Raw genomic sequence first — 23,645 nt, 5'->3', positions numbered from 1 at the left:
CTTGTAGAGGGAGTCAAGGTACTGTGGGTAGGTAAGAGATCTTTGAACACTGGATTTTATATTGAAAGGGCCATGAAAATATTATCTCTAGGCCAAGATTGCAAGGTTACAGAAAGACTATGTTCTGGGCCCATGTCTGGGGCAGAGCTCCACCGGCTGCCCTTACTTCCACACTGCTGGCTCCTGTGTGGCATCAGGAAACTGCAGGAGAGCCTGTTTCCTCTGAGTATTCTGGTGTTCTCTGTTGAGAAAGTTTAAGATTATTCCCCCTTTAAAAAAGAGATATTTAAAGAAATTTCATTTCGTTCCATTTTATTTTGTTCCTTTCCTATTCAGCCCTATCCTAGAACATAACTGAAATGTGCATTCAGATCTGAGAGTCAGTAAATTGATAAATAACACAGAAAGAAATATTGCATGATAGGTAGGCAGCCATTGTTGGCTTAAGTTATCTGGAAGTCTCACCAAATTTTATATATTTGTACCCTTTTTTTCTTACTAAATCCTATGTTTGCCGTGCCATTACTTGGTACTTCAAACCTTTCCTTCCTCTCAGTGTGTCAGACATTCATCCTGCCATAGGCACCTTCTTATTATAATCTTTTTCTTAACCATTTTGTTACCAGTCGCTGCCTGTCCTTGGTAATCTTAATTTCAGACATCTGTCTTTCCCACCCCTATCTCATACCCTTTAATAACTAGACTTGGAAGTCCTTCAGGCACACTAGGATCTATAATTGATTGATTCTGCCACCTTTACACTATTTTTCAAATCTTGTGTATCTGTCTTTTTTGGCTAAAATTTTAGCTTCCATCATTACATTGACATTGCTGAAGGACCAGAACTTTGTCCAGGTTTTCTGATGCTGGATTTAGATTTCATTATGCTAGAGACAACAGATGCTTTTAGCACATAACCCAATTCTGTTGATTTTTCCTTTGTTTGTTTGTTTTTTTTTTTCTGATTGTAAAGGCAGTTGGTAGTGCCTGACTAAAGAAGTGTGTTAAGATTTGAGGTCATGTTCAGATTTAATAGGAAAAAGTGACACAAGTGCTTCTGAATACCTGCCATGGACATATATTTTTCATTGTAACCACATTTTGGAGTGTCTTAAAAATCAGTTGTCTTCACTAGTAATGAAGTTCAACTAGCAGTTTTAGGTTTTGGTTTTAATAAAAGATAATTGACATTGCTTCTCTGCTCCCACCACCTGCCATGATGTGTTCTATGAAGCTAACATATAACCCCAAAGTGAGTTTATCTGCTTCACTTATTAATTGATTAAATATATTGAGTCCTTGGGCTTCCCTGGTGGCACAGAGGGTAAAGCGTCTGCCTGCAATGTGGGAGACCTGGGTTCAATTCCTGGGTCAGGAAGATCCCCTGGAGAAGGAAATGGCAACCCATTCCAGTACCCTTGCCTGGAAAATCCCATGGATGGAGAAGCCTGGTTGGCTACAGTCTGTGGGGTCGCAAAGAGTCAGACACGATTGAGCGACTTCACTTCTTCACTTCATTGAGTCCTTACTATGTGCCAGCACTTTTCCTAGGCACTGGGAATATAGCAGTGAATAAGACCAGCAAGTCTTATTGGAACTTGCAGTCTTGGGTGAGTAGGAGCCATAATATCTGTAAATAAATTTGTAAATATACAATATAATTTTAGAAAGTAATAACAAACAGGAAGAAAACCAAACAGGACTGGAGACATAGAGAGGGCTCTTTTATATTATGGATTCAAGTAATGTTATTTTATTGAGTAGCATTTTAGTTGATACTTGGGAATGAGGAGCCAGTTATGTAAAGATATAAGGAAAAAGTTTTGGAAAGACAGAGGAAAGAGGAAATACAAAGACCCTGAGGTAAGAGTCAACATGTGTTTGAGGAAGAGATGGAACTCTGATGTGACTATAGTTAGCAGAGGGAAGAGAATACTAAGGCAGAACAAGAGATAGGGACTCGAATTTGTAGGACTCTGTAGATGGGAATTTTTTGTGTAGCAAGAATATTTCAACTTGATAACTCATAATCCAAAAATTATTGTTGTTGTTCAGTCGCCCAGTTGTGCATGACTCTTTGTGACCCCCATACCAGGCCTCCCTGTCCCTCACCATCTCCCTAAGTTTGTCTAAGTTCATGTCCATTGCGCTGGTGATGCCATCCAGCCATCTCATACTCTGATGCCCTCTTCTCCTCCTGCCCTCAGCCTTTCCCAGCATCAGGGACTTTTCCAGTGAGTCAGCTGTTCTCATCAGATGACCAAAATACTGGAGTTTCAGCTTCAGCATCAGTCCTTCCAGTGAGTATTCAGGGTTGACTTCCCTTACGATTGACTGGTTTGAGCTCCTTGCTGTCCGAGAGACTCTTAGAAGTCTTCTCCAGCACCACACTTTGAAGGCATAAATTCTTTGGCACTCTGCCAACTGTATGTGGCATTGGGAACTCTCACAACTGTATGTGATCATTGGGAAAACTATAGCTTTGACTATATGGCCCTCTGTCGGCAGAGTGCATTTCTGTCTAGGTTTGTTGTAGCCTTCCTGCCAAGAAGTAAACATCTTCTGATTTCATGGCTGCAGTCACCGTCCACAGTGATTTTTGAGCCTAAGAAGAGGAAATCTGTCACTAGTTCCACCTTCTCCCTCTCTATTTGCCATGAAGTAATGGGACCACATGCCACGATCTTAGTTTTTTCAATGTTTAGTATTTAGCCGGCTCTTTCACTCTTCTTCACCCTCATCAAGAGGCTATTTAGTTCCTCTTCACTTTCTGCCATTAGAGTGATATCATCTGCATATCTGAGGTTGTTGATGTTTTTCCTGCCTATCTTGATTCCAGCTTGTAACTCATCCAGCCCGGCATTTCTCATGATGTTGTCAGCATATAGATTAAATGGACATGGTGACAGCATATTCTCCTTTCTCAATCTTGAACCAGTTGATTGTTCCATACAGGGTTCTAACTGTTGCTTCTTGACCTGCATACAGGCCTCTCAGGAGACAGGTAAGATGATCTGCTATTCCCATTTCTTTAAGAGCTTTCCACAGTTTATTACGATTCACATAGTCAAAGGCTTTGGCATAGTCAATGAAACAGAGGTAGATGTTTTCCTGGAATTCCCTTGCTTTCTCTATGATCCAGTGAATGTTAGCAATTTGATTTCTGGTTCCTTTTTCTTTTCTAAACCTAGCTTGGACATCTGGAAGTTCTTGATTTGCATAATGCTGAAGCCTAGCATGCAAGATTTTAAGCATGACCTTACTAGCATGGGAAATGAGTACAATTGGCTAGCTCATTCTTTAGTACTACCCTTCTTGGTAATTGGGATGAGGATTGACCTTTTCTAGTCCTGTGGCCACTGCTGGGTCTTCCAGATTTGGTGACATATATAGAATGCAACACCTTGATGGCATCGTCCTTTAGGGTTTTGAATAGTTCTACTGGAATTCTGTCACATCCACTAGCTTTATTAACAGCAGTGCTTCCAAAGGCCCACTTGACTTTGCTCTCCACTTGACTTTGCTCTCTTCTGGATGGCTGGTCACACCATCATAGTAATCCAGTTCATTTGGGTCTTTTCTGTATAGTTCTTCTGTGTATTCTCTCCATCTGTTCTTGATCTCTTCAGTGTTTACTGGGTCTCTACCATTATGTCCTTTATTGTGCCCATCTTTGGGCATAGATGAAATTTTATGTGTATCAAGAAGATTTCAACTTGATAACTCATAACCCCAAAATTGCTTTCTCATTAATACATGAAACATTTAAATACCTGCTTAAGAATGATAGAAAATAATATTGGTTTGGGTTACAAAATAGTGTTTTCTTAAAATGACAGGTTATATAATACCTATCAATGAAGAAACAATGGGACGAACTTATTACTGTTCTAAAGAAATCACTTCTCAGGTGCTCAGTCCTTTTTGTACCTACCTGTCTTCCACTTTTTGGTCTGCAGTGATCTAAGAGTTCAAAATGCATGACTGAAAGTAAGTATTGGTTCTGGTCAGTAGGTGTGAAGTGGTTAAGTAAATCTCCAAAATCACTGCAGATGGTGACTGCAGCCATGAAATTAAAAGATGCTTACTCCTTGGAAGAAAAGTTATGACCAACCTAGATAGTATATTCAAAAGCAGAGACATTAACTTCGCCGACTAAGGTCCGTCTAGTCAAGGCTATGGTTTTTCCTGTGGTCATGTATGGATGTGAGAGTTGGACTGTGAAGAAGGCTGAGCGCCGAAGAATTGATGCGTTTGAACTGTGGTGTTGGAGAAGACTCTTGAGGGTCCCTTGGACTGCAAGGAGATCCAACCAGTCCATTCTGAAGGAGATCAACCCTGGGATTTCTTTGGAAGGAATGATGCTGAAGCTGAAACTCCAGTACTTTGGCCACCTCATGCGAAGAGTTGACTCATTGGAAAAGACTCTGATGATGGTGGGGGCAGGAGGAGAAGGGGACGACCGAGGATGAGATGTCTGGATGACATCACGGACTCGATGGACATGAGTCTGAGTGAACTCCGGGAGATGGTGATGGACAGCGAGGCCTGGTGTGCTGTGATTCATGAGGTCGCAAAGAGTCAGCCACGACTGAGCGACTGAACTGAACTGAGTGTAATGAGGCTTAGTACATTAATGTGTCTGGACCCAGCAACCGTATTTAGGGTAATAAAACTTGGTATACTTAGATGAAGTATAACGGGATCTTACATTTTTGGTCAATAATTGAAATGTAGTCCAGAATTCCAATTAAATTAGAAAATATAATGAGGCCCTTGCATTCCTAGTCAATCAGGAAATGTAATGGAGTCCAAATCTCTTACTTAGTCTGGAAATGTAATGATCCAGCATTCCTAGTTGGTCAGGAAGTATAATAGTCCAGCATTTAGCTGGATACTGCTTAGCAACTGGTATGAAGGTTTGATGGAAAGGAAATAGAAATAAATGGTCAAAGTTAAGTTTTGGAATCATTAAGTTATTCAAGCCCTGCTTTGGATCAGTCTTTAAAATTTTATGTGTCAATCTGAGTTGTTCTTCTTGCCTTAATAACTTATTTTAAAAAATCTTTTACTATCTGGCCTTTCATTCTCTCTTACATTAATTGACTGGCTAATTAAAAATATTGCTTTTCAAATAACTTCATATCTTTTTCTCTTTTATTTCCCCTTTGCTAGGCAAAGGCCTTGAGTTCTTACTCTTATCTTCCTTTTACTAAAACCTTAAAGGCAAAGAAACAAATGAAAAGCATAGCTAGGTTTAGTCTGTTTCTTTTGAGTTTACTACTGTGTTTTTATGATATAAATATTTGTGTTTAAATAGTGAACAACACATAAGATATTATTGAAAAAACTGACAACTATGTAAAAGCAACAAAGGAGAAAGTCACTAGTCATTTGATCCTGTAACTTTTGTTTGACATTTTGATAAATTTTTTTTGTCTTTTTTTCCCATCCTGTGCTTATGTATAAGCATGTATACATATGTATTGGTTTTTCTTAAACTGTTTGGGGTCACAAGTATCTTAAAACATTTTGGAACTTATGGATGAAGAAAAAGCACTTAAAAGACAATGTTTTATATATATTTTCAGGACAATTCAGGATTCAGTATATCGGCACTGGTTTTTTTCACTTACTGTTATGTGTTGCTGAACCTTATTCTTTTAGATCTTATTCTTCTGCAGTAGAGCCATTGTGCTCCATACCTTTGGTCATGGTAATGCTATAGTTGGGATGTTCCTCTCTCATAATCATGTCCAGTGTTAGCTATTTTTGTCAAAGTATGACACCCATGTACCAAGTGACTGGGTCCTGAGAGACTAAGTTTCAATAATATGTAGTGTCAGTACCAGCCTTAATAACCCATCATGTAATTTTTTTATCAGCTGAATAATATTCCATTGTTGAATGTACCATAATTTATATAATTAATCTTCTCCTGACATACATTTAGGCTCTTCCTAATTTTTCTCTGTTATAAACGAAACATAGGTGCAGTAAATACCTTCCTATTTTCTTGTCTGACGATTTCCTTGTGATATACTCCTAGAAGTGAAATTGCTCAAATTTTATATGAATTGCCTAGTTGCACTTGAGAAATTTATAGATAACAAAGTTAATTTTTACTAACACTACATATTATGGAATATTTTTATTATAATTTTTATACATGAAATGTATAGTTCTCAAGTATGCAGTAAGATGAATTTTGACAGTGTTATGTACCTGTGTAATTAATGCCTCCAGTCAATATATAGAACATTTCTACTGTCACAGAAAGATTTTATAGGAAACATTCTATTGTTTATAGGTCATTTATAATTTTTGGTGAAGTGTCTATTCAGGTCTTTTGTGCATTATATTTGTATTGTTTTTCTTATTATGGGGATTCTTTTTATATTCTTTTTATATTATATACAGACCCTTGTTGTTTACCTGTTTTATATATATAGTAGTGTGTATATGTTAATCCTCAAATGCTAATCCTCCCTACCCCCTCATTAGCTATTTTGGTAACCATAAGATTGTTTTCTATGTTAGTGAGTCTGTTTATGTTTTGTAAATAAATTCATTTGTATAATTTTTTTTTTAGATTCCACATATAAGTGACAGCATATGAAATTTATCTTTCTCTGTTTGATTTCATTTATTATGATGATCTTAGGTTCACCCCTGTTGCTGCAGGTGGCATTATTTCTTTCTTTTTAATGGATGAGTGATATTCCTTTATTTATATAGCACATTTTCCATTCAGCTGTTGATGGACATTTAGTTTGCTTCCATGTTTTGGCTATTTTAAATAGTGTTGCTGTGAACTTTGGGGTGCATGTACCTTTTCAAATTAGAGTTTTCTATGGATATATGCCCAGGAATGGGGTTGCTGGATCATATGGTAGCTCTGAAAAGAATATATATAAAGGATTATATACACTCTATTACATTTTGTGAACTAGGTAAGATAGATGACATACATTTAGGCTCTTCCTAATTTTTCTCTGTTATAAATGAAACTTTACAGATGAGTAACTTAACTTTACAGATGAGTAATGTAAGGCTTAGAGCAATATGCCTAAGGTCATAGACAACTACTTCATGCTCAGACTCCTCTCCTAAACCTTGAGGTCGTTCCTCTTTCTAATTACTCATGAGACATCTAGATGTTGCACAGATACCTTAAATGCAAAGTGTCATAAGCTTATTCCTTTCTTTTTATTTTCCATAGTTACGGGTACCTTAATCTATCTAGGTGTATCACCCAGGCACCTGGGTATCATCCTACAATTGCTATCCTTTTATGTAATTGTCTTTGGGGGAGGAAGAAACGGGAAAAGAGAGCTAGTATTATTCATGTACTTATTCAATATTCTGGGGCTTCCCTGGTGGCTCAGTGGTATAGAACCGTCCATCAGTGAAGGAGATGTGAGTTTGATCCCCGGCTCGGGAAGACCCCCTGGAGGAGGAAATGGCAACCCACTCCAGTTTTTTTGCCCGACAATTCCCATGGGTAGAGGAGTCTGATGGGCTATAGTCCATGGGGTCGCAAAGAGTTGTGCACTACTGAGTGGCTGAGCGCGCACACACACACACGCACGCATAGTCCCACACATACACACACATACTTCCAATTTCTAAGGACTTCATTCTCTCCAGTTTCCTAAGTTAAGACCTTTTCTGTTACTCTCAGTGATACTGCTGTTGTGTAAGTCTCAGTTTTGATTGCTTAAAGAGCCTACTTAATCAGTATTTCTCTTATCAACCCCATTTTCTTTAGTTAAGTCTCCAAGCTGTTGAAGAGTGAGCCTTTTCAAAAGCAAGTCTGGCCATATTACTTCTTTTCTTTGATAGCATGAAAACAGCAAACAAAGCACTTCATACCACCTCATCCCTACATGCTTCTTTTTCCTCATCTTTCATTGCTTCTCACATCTATCCTGCTTTCCAGCTGTAATGAAGAGCTGAATTGCAGCTGCTATAGTCTGCTCATTGACTACACAAAAGCCTTTGACTGTGTTGATCAGAACAAACTGGGGAAAATTCTTCAAGAGGTGGGAATATCAGACTATCTCCTGAGAAACCTGTATGCAGGTCAAGAAGCAACAGTTAGACTTGGACGTAGAGCAATGGACTGGTTCAAAATAAGGAAAGGAGTACCTCAAGGCTGCATATTGTCACCCTGCTTATTTAACTTCTATGCAGAGTACGTCATGTGAAATGCTGGGCTGAATGATGCACAAGCTAGAATCAAGATTGCCGGGAGAAATATCAATAACCTCAGATATGCAGATGACACCACCCTTATGACAGAAAGCAAGAAGCTAGAAAGCCTCTTAATGAAGGTGAAAGAGGAGAGTGACAGGATGGCTTAAAATTCAACATTGAAAAAATGAAGATCATGGCATCCAGACCCATCATTTCAAGAAATAGATGGAGAAACAGTGGAAACAGTGAGAGACTTTATTTTCTTGGATTCCAAAATCACTGCAGATGGTGACTGCAGCCATGAAATTAAAAGAAGCTTGCCCCTTGGAAGAAGAGCTATGACAAACCTCAGTTCAGTTCAGTTCAGTTCAGTTCAGTCACTCAGTCGTATCCGACTCTTTGCGACCCCATGAATCACAGCACGCCAGGCCTCCCTGTCCATCACCAACTCCCGGAGTTCACTCAGACTCACATCCATTGCGTCGGTGATGCCATCCAGCCATCTTATCCTCTGTCATCCCGTTCTCCTCCTGCCCCCAATTCCTCCCAGCATCAGAGTCTTTTCCAATGAGTCAACTCTTCACATGAGGTGGCCAAAGTACTGGAGTTTCAGCTTCAACATCCTTCCCTCTGAAGAAATCCCAGGGCTGATCTCCTTCAGAATGGACTGGTTGGATCTCCTTGCAGTCCAAGGGACTCTCAAGAGTCTTCTCCAACACCACAGTTCAAAAGCATCAATTCTTCTGCACTCAGCTTTCTTCACAGTCCAACTCTCACATCCATACATGACAGCTGGAAAAACCATAGCCTTGGCTAGATGGACCTTTGTTGGCAAAGTAATGTCTCTGCTTTTTAATATGCTGTCTAGGTTGGTCATAACTTTTAGACATTGTATTAAAAATCAGAGACATTACTTTGCCGACAAAGGTCCATCTAGTCAAAGCTACAGTTTTTCCAGTAGTCACGTATGGATATGAGAGTTGGACCGTAAAGAAGGCTGAGTGCCAGAGAATTGACACTTTCAAACTGTGTTGCTGGAGAAGACTCTTGAGAGTCCCTTGCACTGCAAGAAGATCAAACCAGTCAATCCTAAAGGAAATAAACCCTGAATATTTATTAGGCGGAGTGACGCTGAAGCTGACACTTTAATACTTTGGTCAACTGATAAAAGAGTCTACTCATTAGAGAAGATCCTGATGCTGGGAGAGATTGGAGGCAGGAGGAGAAGGGGATGACAAGAGGATGAGATGTTTGGATGGCATCACCGACTCAATGGACATGAGTTTGAGCACTCTCTGGGAGATGGTGAAGGATAAGGAAGCCTGGCGTGCTGCAGCCCATGGGGTCGCAAAGAGTTGGACATGACTGAACAACTGAACAACAGCGACAAGTCTCTTGTGACTGCATGCCTTCATATTTGTTATTTTCCTAGCTGTCTTCTCAGCCACATTATCTATCATACTTATTCAAGATTTTAAAGTATAAATTCCCACTTGAAGTCTTCATAAAACCTTCGCTGGCTGAATTAGGTACTTTTTCTTTGCCCTATGCATGTTTCTGTTATAGAACTACATTTTCATGCCTTGCTTTAAAACTCTGAACTCTAGGGTCAGTAAATGTTGATGGGCCACCATCTAATAGTAAAACTGTAAAACTACCTTTGCCTAGGGGAGCTGGAAAAATTAGATTTTCTCAGAGTTGTTGTGACTTTTATGTTTATTTTGTTCATCCTTGGTGTTGGAATGGTAAATTGGAGAACTCTATTTCTAGTATTTGGTACACTCTCTTAGGCAAGTCACTGTTCATTTTCTAGACCTCTGTTACCTCATCCAGTTAATGACAGGTTGAATTAAATGTTTTCTGCCCCTCCCTACCCCACAAATCCATCTTTCCCAATCACTCTGATTTTATTATTTCATATGAAAGGTTTTTGAGCAAAGATGTGACACAATGTCAGAAGTTTTGTAAGAGTTCCACTTTGACAGAATGTTTAGGATAAACTGTGCTTCCCAGTGGCAGTAGTGGTAAAGAACCTGCCTACAAGCAGGAGAAGAGATACAGATTCAGTCCCTGGATTGGGAAGATACCCTGGAGGAGGGCATGACAATACTTCTTTGTTCTGTAAGAAACTGGATTTTCTGAGTCGAGGGTAATATAACTAGGGGAGTAAATAGCTTAAACTATTTTCTAATTTCAGCCTTAGTGTCAAAAGAGAATAAAAGATGGAACTTCAAACCAGAGACATTCCAGATTTATACATAATATATGTACTTTTTTCCCACCTAAAGACTTGGTTCCCTAAAAACCAATTTAGGTTCTGTTTTCCCTAAAAGCAGAGAGGGTTATTAGAAGCAGCTTAAAGATAAAGAGAAAACTAATTTTGAAAAAAAGAAACAACTTTCTAAACATGCTCATTGAGTTCAAAGGCTATAAGTTTTGGTTTTGAGAATTTTCTTATGAAACATACACTGTGGAGACAGTCTCCTTGTTAATATTATTGCAGTTGCACACTTAAATTTCGTATTTGTTATGCTCTCATACTTGTTCTGCAGGAAGCTGTTAAAAATTATTATACTATAAGGATGCTGCTGGCTTTTATTCCTCCAGACAGTCAAGAAATCTGGAACTCTCTGGTATCAAAATTGGTACTAAGTATAAGAAGTGCAGTGGATGATGGATCATTCTGTTCCTGTCACTACTGCTGGGCTCTGTGGCAGTACAGGACTCTGGGAACAACTGTTGAAACTGCTAATGCTAATGTCTGTACTACTCTAGAACTTCTAAATAATGGTTCCACTGGGTTTGCAGATAAGTTGAGAGGAAATGTATTGGTTTTTCCAATTTCATCCTTCGTATGTTCCCTGTCACACTGCACATTCATGTTTCTGACAGCAGGTATGGTAGTTTCCTGAAGTGACTTAGCAGCAGCAGCAGGCTACTTTAACAAATTACCACAAACTTGGCGTGTTAAAGCAGGAGAAATTTACTCACAGTTCTGGAGGCCAGATACTCAAAGTCAAGGACTTGGCAGGGCCAGACTCCCTCTGAAAGATCTAGGGGAAGAGTCCTTTCTTGTTTCTAGATTCTGATGGCTCCTGGTGTTCTTTGGCTTGTGGCAGCATAGCTCCATCCTCACATGACCTTATCTCTGTGGGTTGTTGTTTTTTTTTTTTGTCTCTGATAAAAATACTCTCATTGGATTTGTTGTTGTTTAGTTGCTAAATTGTGTCTGACTCTTTTGTGACCCCATGAAATATAGCCCACCAGGCTCCTCTGTCCATGGGATTACCTTGGCAAAAATATTGGGCTCACTCTATTTCTGTGTTATCTTAATCGAGTCACATTTGCAAAGACCCTGTTTTCAAATAAGGTTCAGTTCAGTTCAGTTGCTCAGTCATATCCGACTCTTTGCAACCCCATGAACTGCAGCATGCCAGACCTCCCTGTCCATCACCAACTCCCAGAGCCTACCCAAACTCATGTCCATTGAGTTGGTGATGCCATACAACCATCTCATCCTCTGTCATCCCCTTCTTCTCCTGCCCTCAATCTTTCCCAGCATCAGGAAGGTTCCCAGCATCAAATAAGGTTACACTTTTAGGTTATAGGTAGAATTGAAATTTTTTTATTTAGCCTATTGTTCAATCTACTACAGAGAAGTGCTGGTAATTTGAAAACTTTTTGGTAGAGGCCTTCTTTCCTTTTGATCATATTCACCCTTATTTGCTTAACAAACATTTAATGAACCATAACACTGTACCAAGAGTAGGTTCAAGAGAACAAGAACTAGTTAGATTATTTGCTCTTAAAGAGTTCCCGTGTAGTTGGAAAGCAGATATAGACCCTGTTATCTGCAGTGCAGTATGAGAAACTGGGTGATAGAGGCTCATACCAGGTGCTGAATACCTGTTTTTTTTTTTGTTTTTTTTTTTACGATTAACTAAAAAGGCAGGTAATTTTTTTTTTTTTAAATTTTATTTTTTTATTTTTTAAATTTTAAAATCTTTAATTCTTACATGCATTCCCAAACATGAACCCCCCTCCCACCTCCCTCCCCATAACAACTTTCTGGGTCATCCCCATGCACCAGCCCCAAGCATGCTGCATCCTGCGTCAGACATAGACTGGCGATTCAATTCACATGATAGTATACATGTTAGAATGTCATTCTCCCAAATCATCCCACCCTCTCCCTCTCCCTCTGAGTCCAAAAGTCCGTTATACACATCTGTGTCTCTTTCCCTGTCTTGCATACAGGGTCGTCATTGCCATCTTCCTAAATTCCATATATATGTGTTAGTATACTGTATTGGTGTTTTTCTTTCTGGCTTACTTCACTCTGTATAATCGGCTCCAGTTTCATCCATCTCATCAGAACTGATTCAAATGAATTCTTTTTAACAGCTGAGTAATACTCCATTGTGTATATGTACCACAGCTTTCTTATCCATTCATCTGCTGATGGACATCTAGGTTGTTTCCATGTCCTGGCTATTATAAACAGTGCTGCAATGAACATTGGGGTACATGTGTCTCTTTCTTTTTTTTTTTTTTTAATTTTATTTATTTATTTATTTATTTTTTTTTAGTTTTTTATTTTTTAAATTTTAAAATCTTTAATTCTTACATGCATTCCCAAACATGAACCCCCCTCCCACCTCCCTCCCCATAACATCTTTCTGGGTCATCCCCATGCACCAGCCCCAAGCATGCTGCATCCTGCGTCAGATATAGACTGGCGATTGAGTTCACATGATAGTATACATGTTAGAATGTCATTCTCCCAAATCATCCCACCCTCTCCCTCTCCCTCTGAGTCCAAAAGTCCGTTATACACATCTGTGTCTCTTTCCCTGTCTTGCATACAGGGTCGTCATTGCCATCTTCCTAAATTCCATATATATGTGTTAGTATACTGTATTGGTGTTTTTCTTTCTGGCTTACTTCACTCTGTATAATCGGCTCCAGTTTCATCCATCTCATCAGAACTGATTCAAATGAATTCTTTTTAACAGCTGAGTAATACTCCATTGTGTATATGTACCACAGCTTTCTTATCCATTCATCTGCTGATGGACATCTAGGTTGTTTCCATGTCCTGGCTATTATAAACAGTGCTGCAATGAACATTGGGGTACATGTGTCTCTTTCAATTCTGGTTTCCTCGGTGTGTATGCCCAGCAGTGGGATTGCTGGGTCATAAGGTAGTTCTATTTGCAATTTTTAAGGAATCTCCACACCGTTCTCCATAGTGGCTGTACTAGTTTGCATTCCCACCAACAGTGTAGGAGGGTTCCCTTTTCTCCACACCCTCTCCAGCATTTATTGCTTGCAGATTTTTGGATCGCAGCCATTCTGACTGGTGTGAAGTGGTACCTCATTGTGGTTTTGATTTGCATTTCTCTAATAATGAGTGATGTTGAGCATCTTTTCATGTGTTTGTTAGCCATCCGTATGTCTTCTTTGGAGAAATGTCTATTTAGTTCTTTGGCCCATTTTTTGATTGGGTCGTTTATTTTTCTGGAATTGAGCTGCGTAAGTTGCTTGTATATTTTTGAGATTAGTTGTTTGTCAGTTGCTTCATTTGCTATTATTTTCTCCCATTCAGAAGGCTGTCTTTTCACCTTGCTTATAGTTTCCTTTGTTGTGCAGGAGCTTTTAATTTTAATTAGATCCCATTTGTTTATTTTTGCTTTTATTTCCAGAATTCTGGGAGGTGGATCATAGAGGATCCTGCTGTGATTTATGTCTGAGAGTGTTTTGCCTATGTTCTCCTCTAGGAGTTTTATAGTTTCTGATCTTACATTTAGATCTTTAATCCATTTTGAGTTTATTTTTGTGTGCGGTGTTAGAAAGTGATCTAGTTTCATTCTTTTACAAGTGGTTGACCAGTTTTCCCAGCACCACTTGTTAAAGAGATTGTCTTTACTCCATTGTATATTCTTGCCTCCTTTGTCAAAGATAAGGTGTCCATATGTGTGTGGATTTATCTCTGGGCTTTCTATTTTGTTCCATTGATCTATATGTCTGTCTTTGTGCCAGTACCATACTGTCTTGATGACTGTGGCTTTGTAGTAGAGCCTGAAGTCAGGCAAGTTGATTCCTCCAGTTCCATTCTTCTTTCTCAAGATTGCTTTGGCTATTCGAGGTTTTTGTATTTCCATACAAATCTTGAAATTATTTGTTCTAGTTCTGTGAAAAATGTGGCTGGTAGCTTGATAGGGATTGCATTGAATTTGTAAATTGCTTTGGGTAGTATACTCATTTTCACTATATTGATTCTTCCAATCCATGAACATGGTATATTTCTCCATCTATTAGTGTCCTCTTTGATTTCTTTCATCAGTGTTTTATAGTTTTCTATATACAGGTCTTTAGTTTCTTTAGGTAGATATATTCCTAAGTATTTTATTCTTTTCGTTGCAATGGTGAATGGAATTGTTTCCTTAATTTCTTTTCTACTTTCTCATTATTCGTGTATAGGAATGCAAGGGATTTCTGTGTGTTGATTTTATATCCTGCAACTTTACTATATTCATTGATTAGCTCTAGTAATTTTCTGGTGGAGTCTTTAGGGTTTTCCATGTAGAGGATCATGTCATCTGCAAACAGTGAGAGTTTTACTTCTTCTTTTCCAATTTGGATTCCTTTTATTTCTTTTCCTGCTCTGATTGCTGTGGCCAAAACTTCCAGAACTATGTTGAATAGTAGCGGTGAAAGTGGACACCCTTGTCTTGTTCCTGACTTTAGGGGAAATGCTTTCAATTTTTCACCATTGAGGATAATGTTTGCTGTGGGTTTGTCATAGATAGCTTTTATTATGTTGAGGTATGTTCCTTCTATTCCTGCTTTCTGGAGAGTTTTTATCATAAATGGATGTTGAATTTTGTCAAAGGCCTTCTCTGCATCTATTGAGATAATCATATGGTTTTTATTTTTCAATTTGTTAATGTGGTGAATTACATTGATTGATTTGCGGATATTGAAGAATCCTTGCATCCCTGGGATAAAGCCCTGAATACCTGTTTGTATTCATTCTGTATTTGCTGTTCAGGGACCTGGGAAGGAGGAGGTAAGAGGAGAGTCAGCAAAGAGGTAAGATTAAAGAGGTGACATTTTTATCTTGAAGGAAGACAAGGATCAGGTGTAAAGGCACTGTAGATTGAAAGAGAGTGGCTTAAGAAACTATAGATTCTACAGTATCACTGAATCATAGAATGCATATGGAGGAATGAGAACAAATAATAAAACTTCTGTTTTCTGACAACATTGACTCCTGATCATGGACTGCAATAATCCTATGAAATTTATACAAAATCCCTTTTTTCATGACTCTTGCCTGGGAAAAGAGAAAAGTTGTTTTTTTCTAGCCCTTTTGAAGTTACAGGCAGACATGCCCCTCCTTTGTTTTCCTTTTTCCTCCTTCCCTTCTTTTTTACTTCATTCTAAACTGTGGCCATTGATGAAAGTTCTGCTAATGTGATGAAACAATACTGGAGTAGCCTAAATCACTGAGTTACTGTATGGAAGACAGCTGTCTGGAGAGTTGTGCCTACTTTCATGAGTGAGTGAGAAATAAACTTTTTGATTTGTTAAACCACCAGAATTGGGGTATTATTATTTCAGCGTAAAATATCCTGACATAATTTTTGAAATTTTCATTTAAATATCTTCCCAGATTAAAGATAAAAATGACAGAGGAAGCTTGTTGCTACTTTTACATTTTTGGCTGAAAATATATTTCCAAAGTAATTACATATTTCAAACTTAACCTCTTTTATACTTATAAAAGTTATATAGATTCACTTTATGAAATTTAGAAAAATACAGAGTAGGTTTCTCTCCATTCAGTTATCAGTACTGTTAATGATTTAGCTTGTCTCTCCCTCAAATGATTATTTTATACATTATTTTATTTTTAGTATTTCTTTTAAGATGTTATAATGTATATTTTTATAAAGTGTGATTTTCAGTGACCCCAAGTCCTATCATGAAACATAGTTTTGAACCAGCTTCCAGGTTCTGTTCACTTGGTTTGTTCTAATTTTTTTATAACATAAACACCAGAGAGAATATCCATGTAGAAAAATCACATCAAATACTACTAATTATTTCCTGAAACCAAATACCTAATGATAGATTTGTTGATTTAAAAGAATCTCTTTCTCTGACCCTTTACAATGTTTTTGATACTGCTATATCATATTAACCTCCATAGAGGCCATGCTCAGTCACTTCAGTTGTGTTTGACTCTCTGTGACCCCATGGACTATAGTTTGCCAGGCTTCTCTGTCCATGGAATTCTCCAGGCAGAAGTACTGGAGTATGTTGTCATTCCCTTCTCCAGGGGGTGCTTCATGACCCAGGGATCAAACCCAGGTCTTTTGCTTTGTAGGCAGATTCTTTACCATCTGAACCTCCAAAGAGGCTGCATCTATTTGCAATCCCACCAACAATATATAAGAGATCCTTTCCATTATGTCTTTAGCAACACTATATTAGTGTGTGTATAAATAAATATATGTCAGTCTGATAAGTATGTTATCTTTATATTTTCTTAAAATATAGTTGACTTACAGTGTTGTGTTGGTTTCAAGTGTACAACATAGTGATTCAGTTTTTTATGATTATATTCCATTTGAAATTATAAAATATTGCCTATATTTCTTGTGCTGTACAGTATATTCTTCTTACAGATTTTATACATGTTAAGTTTGTGCCTCTTACTTCCCTACCCCATCTTGTCCCTCCTCTCTTGTCTTTTCCCTTCCCGTTGGTAACTACTGGCTGCTTCTCTGTATCTGATAAATCTGTTTCTGTTTTGTTGTATATACTAGTTTGTTTGTTTTTTTTTTTAAATTCTGTATGTGATAACATATAGTATTTGTCTTTCTCTGTCTGACTTATTTCACTAAGCATAATACTCTGCAGGTCCATCCACAGTATTGCGATGGCAAAATTTCATTCTTTTTTATGTCTGAGTACGGTTCCATTGTGTGTGTGTTTGTATACACATGCATATCTGTATATATACACACACACACACATCGATATTTTATATATATATATATATATATAAGTGCATACGTATATCTATCTATATGTACATACATATTTTATACATACACACTTATTTTACATCTTTCTGTTCATTTGTTGATGGACACTTAGTTTGTGTCCATACCTTGGCTTTTGTAAATAATGCTGCTATGCATATTTGGGTGCATATATCTTTTTGAATTAATGTTTTCATTTTCTTCAGATATATACCCAAGAGTGAAATTGCTAAGTGTTGGGGTATTTCTGTTTTTAGTGTTTTGAGGAGTCTCTGTATTGTTTTCTATAATGGTTGCACCAGTTTACATTCCCATCAGCAGTATACCAGAGTTTCCTTTTATTCCACATTCTCGCCTACGCTTGTTATTTGCAGGTTTTTTATTATTATTACTTTTTAAACTTTATTTATTTATGGCTGCACTGACTTCACTGCTGCACATGGACTTTCTCTAGTTGGAGCGAGTGGCAGCTACTCTTTGTTTGGTGCTTGGGTTTCTCATTGTGGTGGCTTCTCTTACTGTGAACCACAGGCCCTAGATGCACAGGTTTCAGTAGTTGCAGCTTGCAGGCTTTAGTGCTCTAGCTTAGTAGTTGTGGTGCACGTACTTAGTTGCTCCACAGTATGTGGTATCTTCCTGGACTAGAGATCAGACCAGTGTCCCTTGATTGCAAGGTGAATTCTTTTTTAATTTATTTTTTTATTGATGGGTAATTGCTTTACAGAATTTTGTTGTTTTCTGTCAAACCTCAACATGAATCAGCCATAGCTATACATATATCCCCTCCCTTTTGAACCTTCCTCCCATCTCCTTCCCATCCCATGCCGCTAGGTTGATACAGAGCCCCTGTTTGAATTTCCTGAGCCATACAGCAAATTCCAATTGGTTATCTATTTTGCATAGGGTAATGCAAGTTTCCATGTTACTCTTTCCTCTCCTCCCCTCTTATCCTCTTTTCCCCTCTCACCATGTCCATAAGTCTATTCTCTATGTCTTTTTCTCCATTGCTGCCCTGTAAAAAAATTTCTTCAGTACCATTTTTCTAGATTCCGTATATGTGCATTAGAATACAATATTTATCTTTCTCTTTCTGACTCACTTCACTCTGTATAATAGGTTCTAGGTTCATCCACCTCATCAGAACTGACTCAAATGTGTTCCTTTTTATGGCTGAGTAATATTCCATTGTGTGTATATATACCACAACTTCTTTATCCATTCATCTGTCAGTGGACATCTAGGTTGCTTCCATGTTCTAGCTATTGTAAATAGTGCTGCAGTGAACAATGGAATGCACGTGTCTTTTTCAACCCTTGTTTCTTCAGGGTATATGCCTAGGAGTGGGATTGCTGGGTCATATTGTGGTTTTATTCCTAGTTTTTTAAGGAATCTCCATACTGTCTTCCATAGTGGCTGTGTTAATTTACATTGCCGCCAACAGTGCAAAAGTGTTCCGTTTATTCCACACTCTCCAGCATTTATTATTTGTAGGCTTTTTGATGATGGCCATTGTGACTGGTGTGAGGTGATATCTCATTGTGGTTTTGATTTGCATTTCTCTAATAATGAGTGATGTTGAGCGTCTTTTCATGTGTTTGTTAGCCATCTGAATGTGTTCTTTGGAGAAATGTCTGTTTAGGTGTTTTTCCCACTTTTTGATTGGGTTGTTTGTTTTTCTTGCATTGAGTTGTATGAGCTGCTTTTATAGTTTATAAATTAACCCTTTGTCAGTTGTTTCATTTGCTCTGATTTTCTCCCATTCTGATGGTTGTCTTTTCACCTTGCTTATAGTTTCCTTTGCTGTGCAAAAGCTTTAGAGTTTAATCAGGTCCCACTTGTTTACTTCTGTTTTTATTTCCATACTCTAGGAGGTGGGTCATAGAGGATCCATGCTTTGATTTATGTCAAGTGTTCTGCCTATGTTTTCTTCTAAGGGTTTTATAGTTTTTGGTCTTACATTTAGGTCTTTAACCTATTTTGAGTTTATCTTTGTGTATGGTGTTAGGAAGTGTTCTAATTTCATTCTTTTACGTGTAGCTGTCCAGTTTTCCTAGCACCATTTATTGTATATTCTTGCCCCATTGTATATTCTTGCCTCCTTTGTCAAGAATAAGGTACCATAGGTAAATGGGTTTATTTCTGGGCTTTCTATCTTGTTCTGTTGGTCTATATTTCTGTTTTTGTGCCAGTACTATACTGTCTTGATGACTGTAGCTTTGTAGTATAATCTGAAGTCAGGAAGATTGATTCCTCCAGCTCCATTCTTCTTTCTCAAGACTGCTTTTGCCATTTGGGGTCTTCTGTGTTTCCATATGAATTGTGAAATTTTTTGTTCTAGTTCTGTGAAAAATGCCATTGGTAATTTGATAGGGATCACATTGACTCTGTAGATTGCATTTGGTAGTATGGTCATTTTCACAATATTGATTCTTCCTACCCAGGAACATGGAATATCTCTCCATCTGTTTATGTCGTCTTTGATTTCTTTCATCAGTGTCTTATAATTTTCTGTGTACAGTTCTTTTGTCTCCTTAGCTAAGTTTATTCCTAGATATTTAATTCTTTTTGTTGCAGTAGTGAATGGGATTTATTCCTTAATTTCTCTTTCTGATTTTTCATTGTTAGTATGTAGAAATGCAAGTGATTTCTGTATATTAATTTTGTGTTCTGCAACTTTGTTAAATCCACTGATTAGCTCTAGTAATTTTCTGATACTGTCTTTAGGGTTTTCTATGTACAGTATCTTGCCATCTGCAAACAGTGAGAGCTTTACTTCTTTTCTGATTTGGATTCTTTTTATTTCTTTTTTCCTCTCTGATTGCTGTAGTTAGGACTTCCAGAACTATGTTGAATAATAGCGGTGAAAGTGGACACCCTTGTCTTGTTCCTGATCTTAGGGGGAATGCTTTCAGTTTTTCACCGTTTAGAGTAATGTTTGCTGTAGGCTTATCATATTAGTTTCCTTCTATGCCCATTTTTTAAAGAATTTTAATCATAAATGGGTGCTGAGTTTTGTCAAAGCCTTTCTCTGCATCTATTGAGATGATCGTATGGTTTTTATCTTTTGATTTGTTAATATGGTGTATTACATTGATTGATTTGCATATAGTGAAGAACCCTTGCATTCCTGGAATAATTCCAACTTGATCATGGGGTATGAGCTTTTTGATGTGTTGCTGAATTCTGTTTGCTAAAATTTTGTTGAAGATTTTTGCATCCATGTTCATCAGTGATATTGGCCTGTAGTTTTCTTTTTTTGTGTGTTGTCTTTGTCTGGTTTTGGTATCAGGGTGATGGTGGCCTTGTAGAATGAGTTTGGAAGTGTTCCTTCCTCTGCAATTTTTTGAATGAGTTTTAGAAGGATAGGCATTAGCTCTTCTCTAAATGTTTGATAGAATTCTCAGATTCTCCTGTGAAACCATCTGGTCCTGGCTTTTGTCTTTTGGGAGATTTTTGATCACAGCTTCAATTTCCACGCTTGTAATTGGGTTGTTCATAATTCCTGTTTCTTCCTGGTTCATTCTTGGAAGATCGAACTTTTCTAAGAACTTGTCCATTTCTTCCAGGTTATCCATTTTATTGCCATATAGTTAGTTGTTCATAATAGTCTTTTATAATCATTTGTATTTCTGCATTGTCTGTTGTAACCTCTCCTTTTTCATTTCTAATTTTGTTGATTTGATTCTTTTTTTCCTGATGAGTCTGGCTAAAGTTTTGTCAATTTTGTTTATCTTCTCAAAGAACCAACTTTTAGTTTTATTCATCTTTACTATTGTTTCTTTCATTTCTTTTTCATTTATTTCTGCTCAGATTTTTCTGTTTTTTTCCTTCCACTAATTTTGGGGGTTTTTTGTTCTTCTTTCTCCAGTTGTTGTAGGTGTGAAGTTAGGTTGTCTATTTGATGTTTTTCTTGTTTCTTGAGGTAGAATTGTATTGCTATAAACTTCTCTCTTAGAACTACTTTTGCTGCATCCCATAGGTTTTGAGTTGTCGTGTTTTCATTGTCATTTGTTTCTAGAAGTTTTTTTTATTTCCCTTTTGATTTCTTCAGTGACCTGTTGGTTATTTAGAAACATGTTGTTTAATCTCCATGTGTTTGTGTTTCTTACAGTTTTTTTCTTGTAATTGATATGTAGTCTCATAGTGTTGTGGTTGGAGAAGATGCTTGATACAATTTCTTGCTTGATATGATTTCAATTTTCTTAGATTTACTGAGGTTTGATTTGTGGTCTGTCTTGGAGAATGTTCATGTACACTTGAGAAGGTGTATTCTTCTGCATTTGGATGGAATGTCCTGAAGATATCAATGAGATCCATCTCATCTAATGTATCATCTATGACTTGTGATTCCTTATTAATTTTCTGTTTTGATGATCTGTCCATTGGTGTCAGTGGGGTGTTAAAGTCTCCTACTATTATTGTGTTACTGTCAATTTCTCCTTTTAAGTCTGTTAGTGTTTGTCTTATGTATTGAAGTGCTCCTCTGTTGGGTGCATAGATATTTACAACTGTTATGTCTTCCTCTTGAATTGCTCCCTTGATCAATATGTAGTGTCCTTCCTTATCTCTTGTGATCTTCTGTATTTTTTGTCTGATACGAGCATTGCTACTTCAGCTTTCTTTTGCTTCCCATTTTGCATGGAATATATTTTTCCATCCTCTCACTTTCAGTCTATATGTGTCTTAAGGTCTGAAGTGGGTTTTTTGTAGACAGCATATATATGGGTCTTGTTTTTGTATTCATTCAGCCAGTCTGTGTCTTTTGGATGGAGCACTTAATCCATTTACATTTAAAGTAATTATTGATATATATGTTCCTATTGCCATTTTCTTAATTGTTTGGGGTTGATTTTGTAGATCTTTTTTCTTCTCGTATTTCTTGACTATATAAGTCCATTTAACATTTGGTGTAAAGCTGGTTTGGTGGTACTGAATTCTCTTAACCTTTGCTTGTCTGAAAAGCTTTTTATTTCTCCATCAATTTTGAATGAGCTCCTTGCCAGGTACAGTAATCTTGGTTGTAGATTTTTCCCTTTCAGTACCTTAAATATATCCTGCCATTCCCTCTGGCCTGCAGAGTTTGTGCTGAAAGATCAGCTGTTAAGCGTATGGGGTTTCCCTTGTATGTTACTTGTTGCTTTTCCTTTGCTGCTTTTAATATTCTTTCTGTGTGTTTAGTCTTTGTTAGTTTGATTAGTATGTGTCTTGGTGTGTTTCTCCTTGGGTTTATCCTTTATGGGAGTCTTTGTGCCTCTTGGACTTGACTGTTTCCTTTTTCATGTTGGGGAAATTTTCAACCATAATTTCTTAAAAAATTTTCTCTTTCCCTTTCTTTTTCTCTTCTTCTTCTGGGACCCCATTAATTCAAATGTTGGTGTGTTTGATATTGTCCCAGAGGTCTCTGAGACTATCCTCAGTTCTTTTCATTCTTTTTACTTTATTTTGCTCTTCAGAAGTTATTTCTACCATTTTATCTTCCAGTTCACTGATTCGTTCTTCTGTTTCAGATATTCTGCTAGTGATTCCTTCTAGAGTATTTTTAATTTCAGTGATTTTGTTGTTTGTCCCTGCATGTTTATTTGTTAATTCTTCTAGATTGTTGTTGGTTGATTTTTGCATTTTCTCCATTTTGTTTTCAAGGTTTTTGATCATCTTTACTATCATTATTCTGAATTTTTTTCCAGATAATTTGCCTATTTCCTCTTCATTTATTTGGACTTCTGTGTTTCTAGTTTGTTCTTTCATTTGTGTAGTATTTCTCTGCTTTTTCATTATTATTATTATTTTTTTAACTTATTCTGTTTGAGGTCTACTTTTCCCAAGTTTCAAGAGTTCTTTCTTCCTTTTGGTTTCTGCGCTCCCAAGGTTGGTCCACTGCTTTCTGTAAGCTTCTTATAGGGTGAGATTTGTGCTGAGTTATTGTTTTTTCCCTTTTGCTCTGATGGGCAAGGCTGGGTGAGGTGGTAATCCTGTCTGCTGATGATTGGGTTTGTATTTTTGTTTTGTTTGTTGTTTAGATGAGGGATCATGCACAGGGTGCTATTGGTGGTTGGGTGATGCCGAGTCTTGTATTCCAGTGGTTTCCCTTTTTGAGTTCTCACTATTTGATACCCCCTTGGGTTAGTTCTCTGGTAGTCTAGGGTCTTGGAGTCAGTGCTCCCACTCCAAAGACTTGGGCTTGATCTCTGCCGTGTACAGCAACACCGTCCTCAACCACAGATGGTGATCACAATGTCCACTCCTGCTCCTAGTAAGTCTGTAGTGAGTCTACAGGGCTCGGCTAGGGTGGCTGTAGACAGGCTGTCTAGTGGGTTGGCCTGCAAGGTGAATTCTTAACCACTGGACCGCCAGGGAAGTCTTGCAAGGATTTTTAAAGGGAATTATTTTCTT

The 23,645-nt window shown here is 37.6% G+C and overlaps 1 protein-coding gene across 7 annotated transcripts in view; it reads left to right on the top strand.

Annotated features, from left to right (window-relative positions):
- FAF1 (Fas associated factor 1) overlaps positions 1–23,645 on the top strand; it is a 497,312-nt gene that overhangs the window by 66,601 nt on the left and 407,066 nt on the right. For 3 of the 7 annotated variants that reach the window (XM_060408829.1, XM_060408821.1, XM_060408822.1), the window contains exon 3: positions 2,208–2,300. The exons of the other annotated variants lie outside the window; for them this stretch is intronic. Coding sequence is in view for 2 of the 3 variants with exons in the window: in XM_060408821.1 (XP_060264804.1) it covers positions 2,208–2,300 (93 nt within the window). In the remaining variant the exon portion in view is untranslated. The remainder of the gene's footprint in view (positions 1–2,207; positions 2,301–23,645) is intronic. 7 annotated transcript variants of the gene reach the window in all.

This window comes from Ovis aries, chromosome 1, assembly GCF_016772045.2.
Source record: "Ovis aries strain OAR_USU_Benz2616 breed Rambouillet chromosome 1, ARS-UI_Ramb_v3.0, whole genome shotgun sequence".
NCBI lineage: Eukaryota > Metazoa > Chordata > Mammalia > Artiodactyla > Bovidae > Ovis > Ovis aries.
The sequence above is the reverse complement of the archived record's forward strand: the minus strand, read 5'-3'. Positions and strand labels throughout refer to the sequence as shown.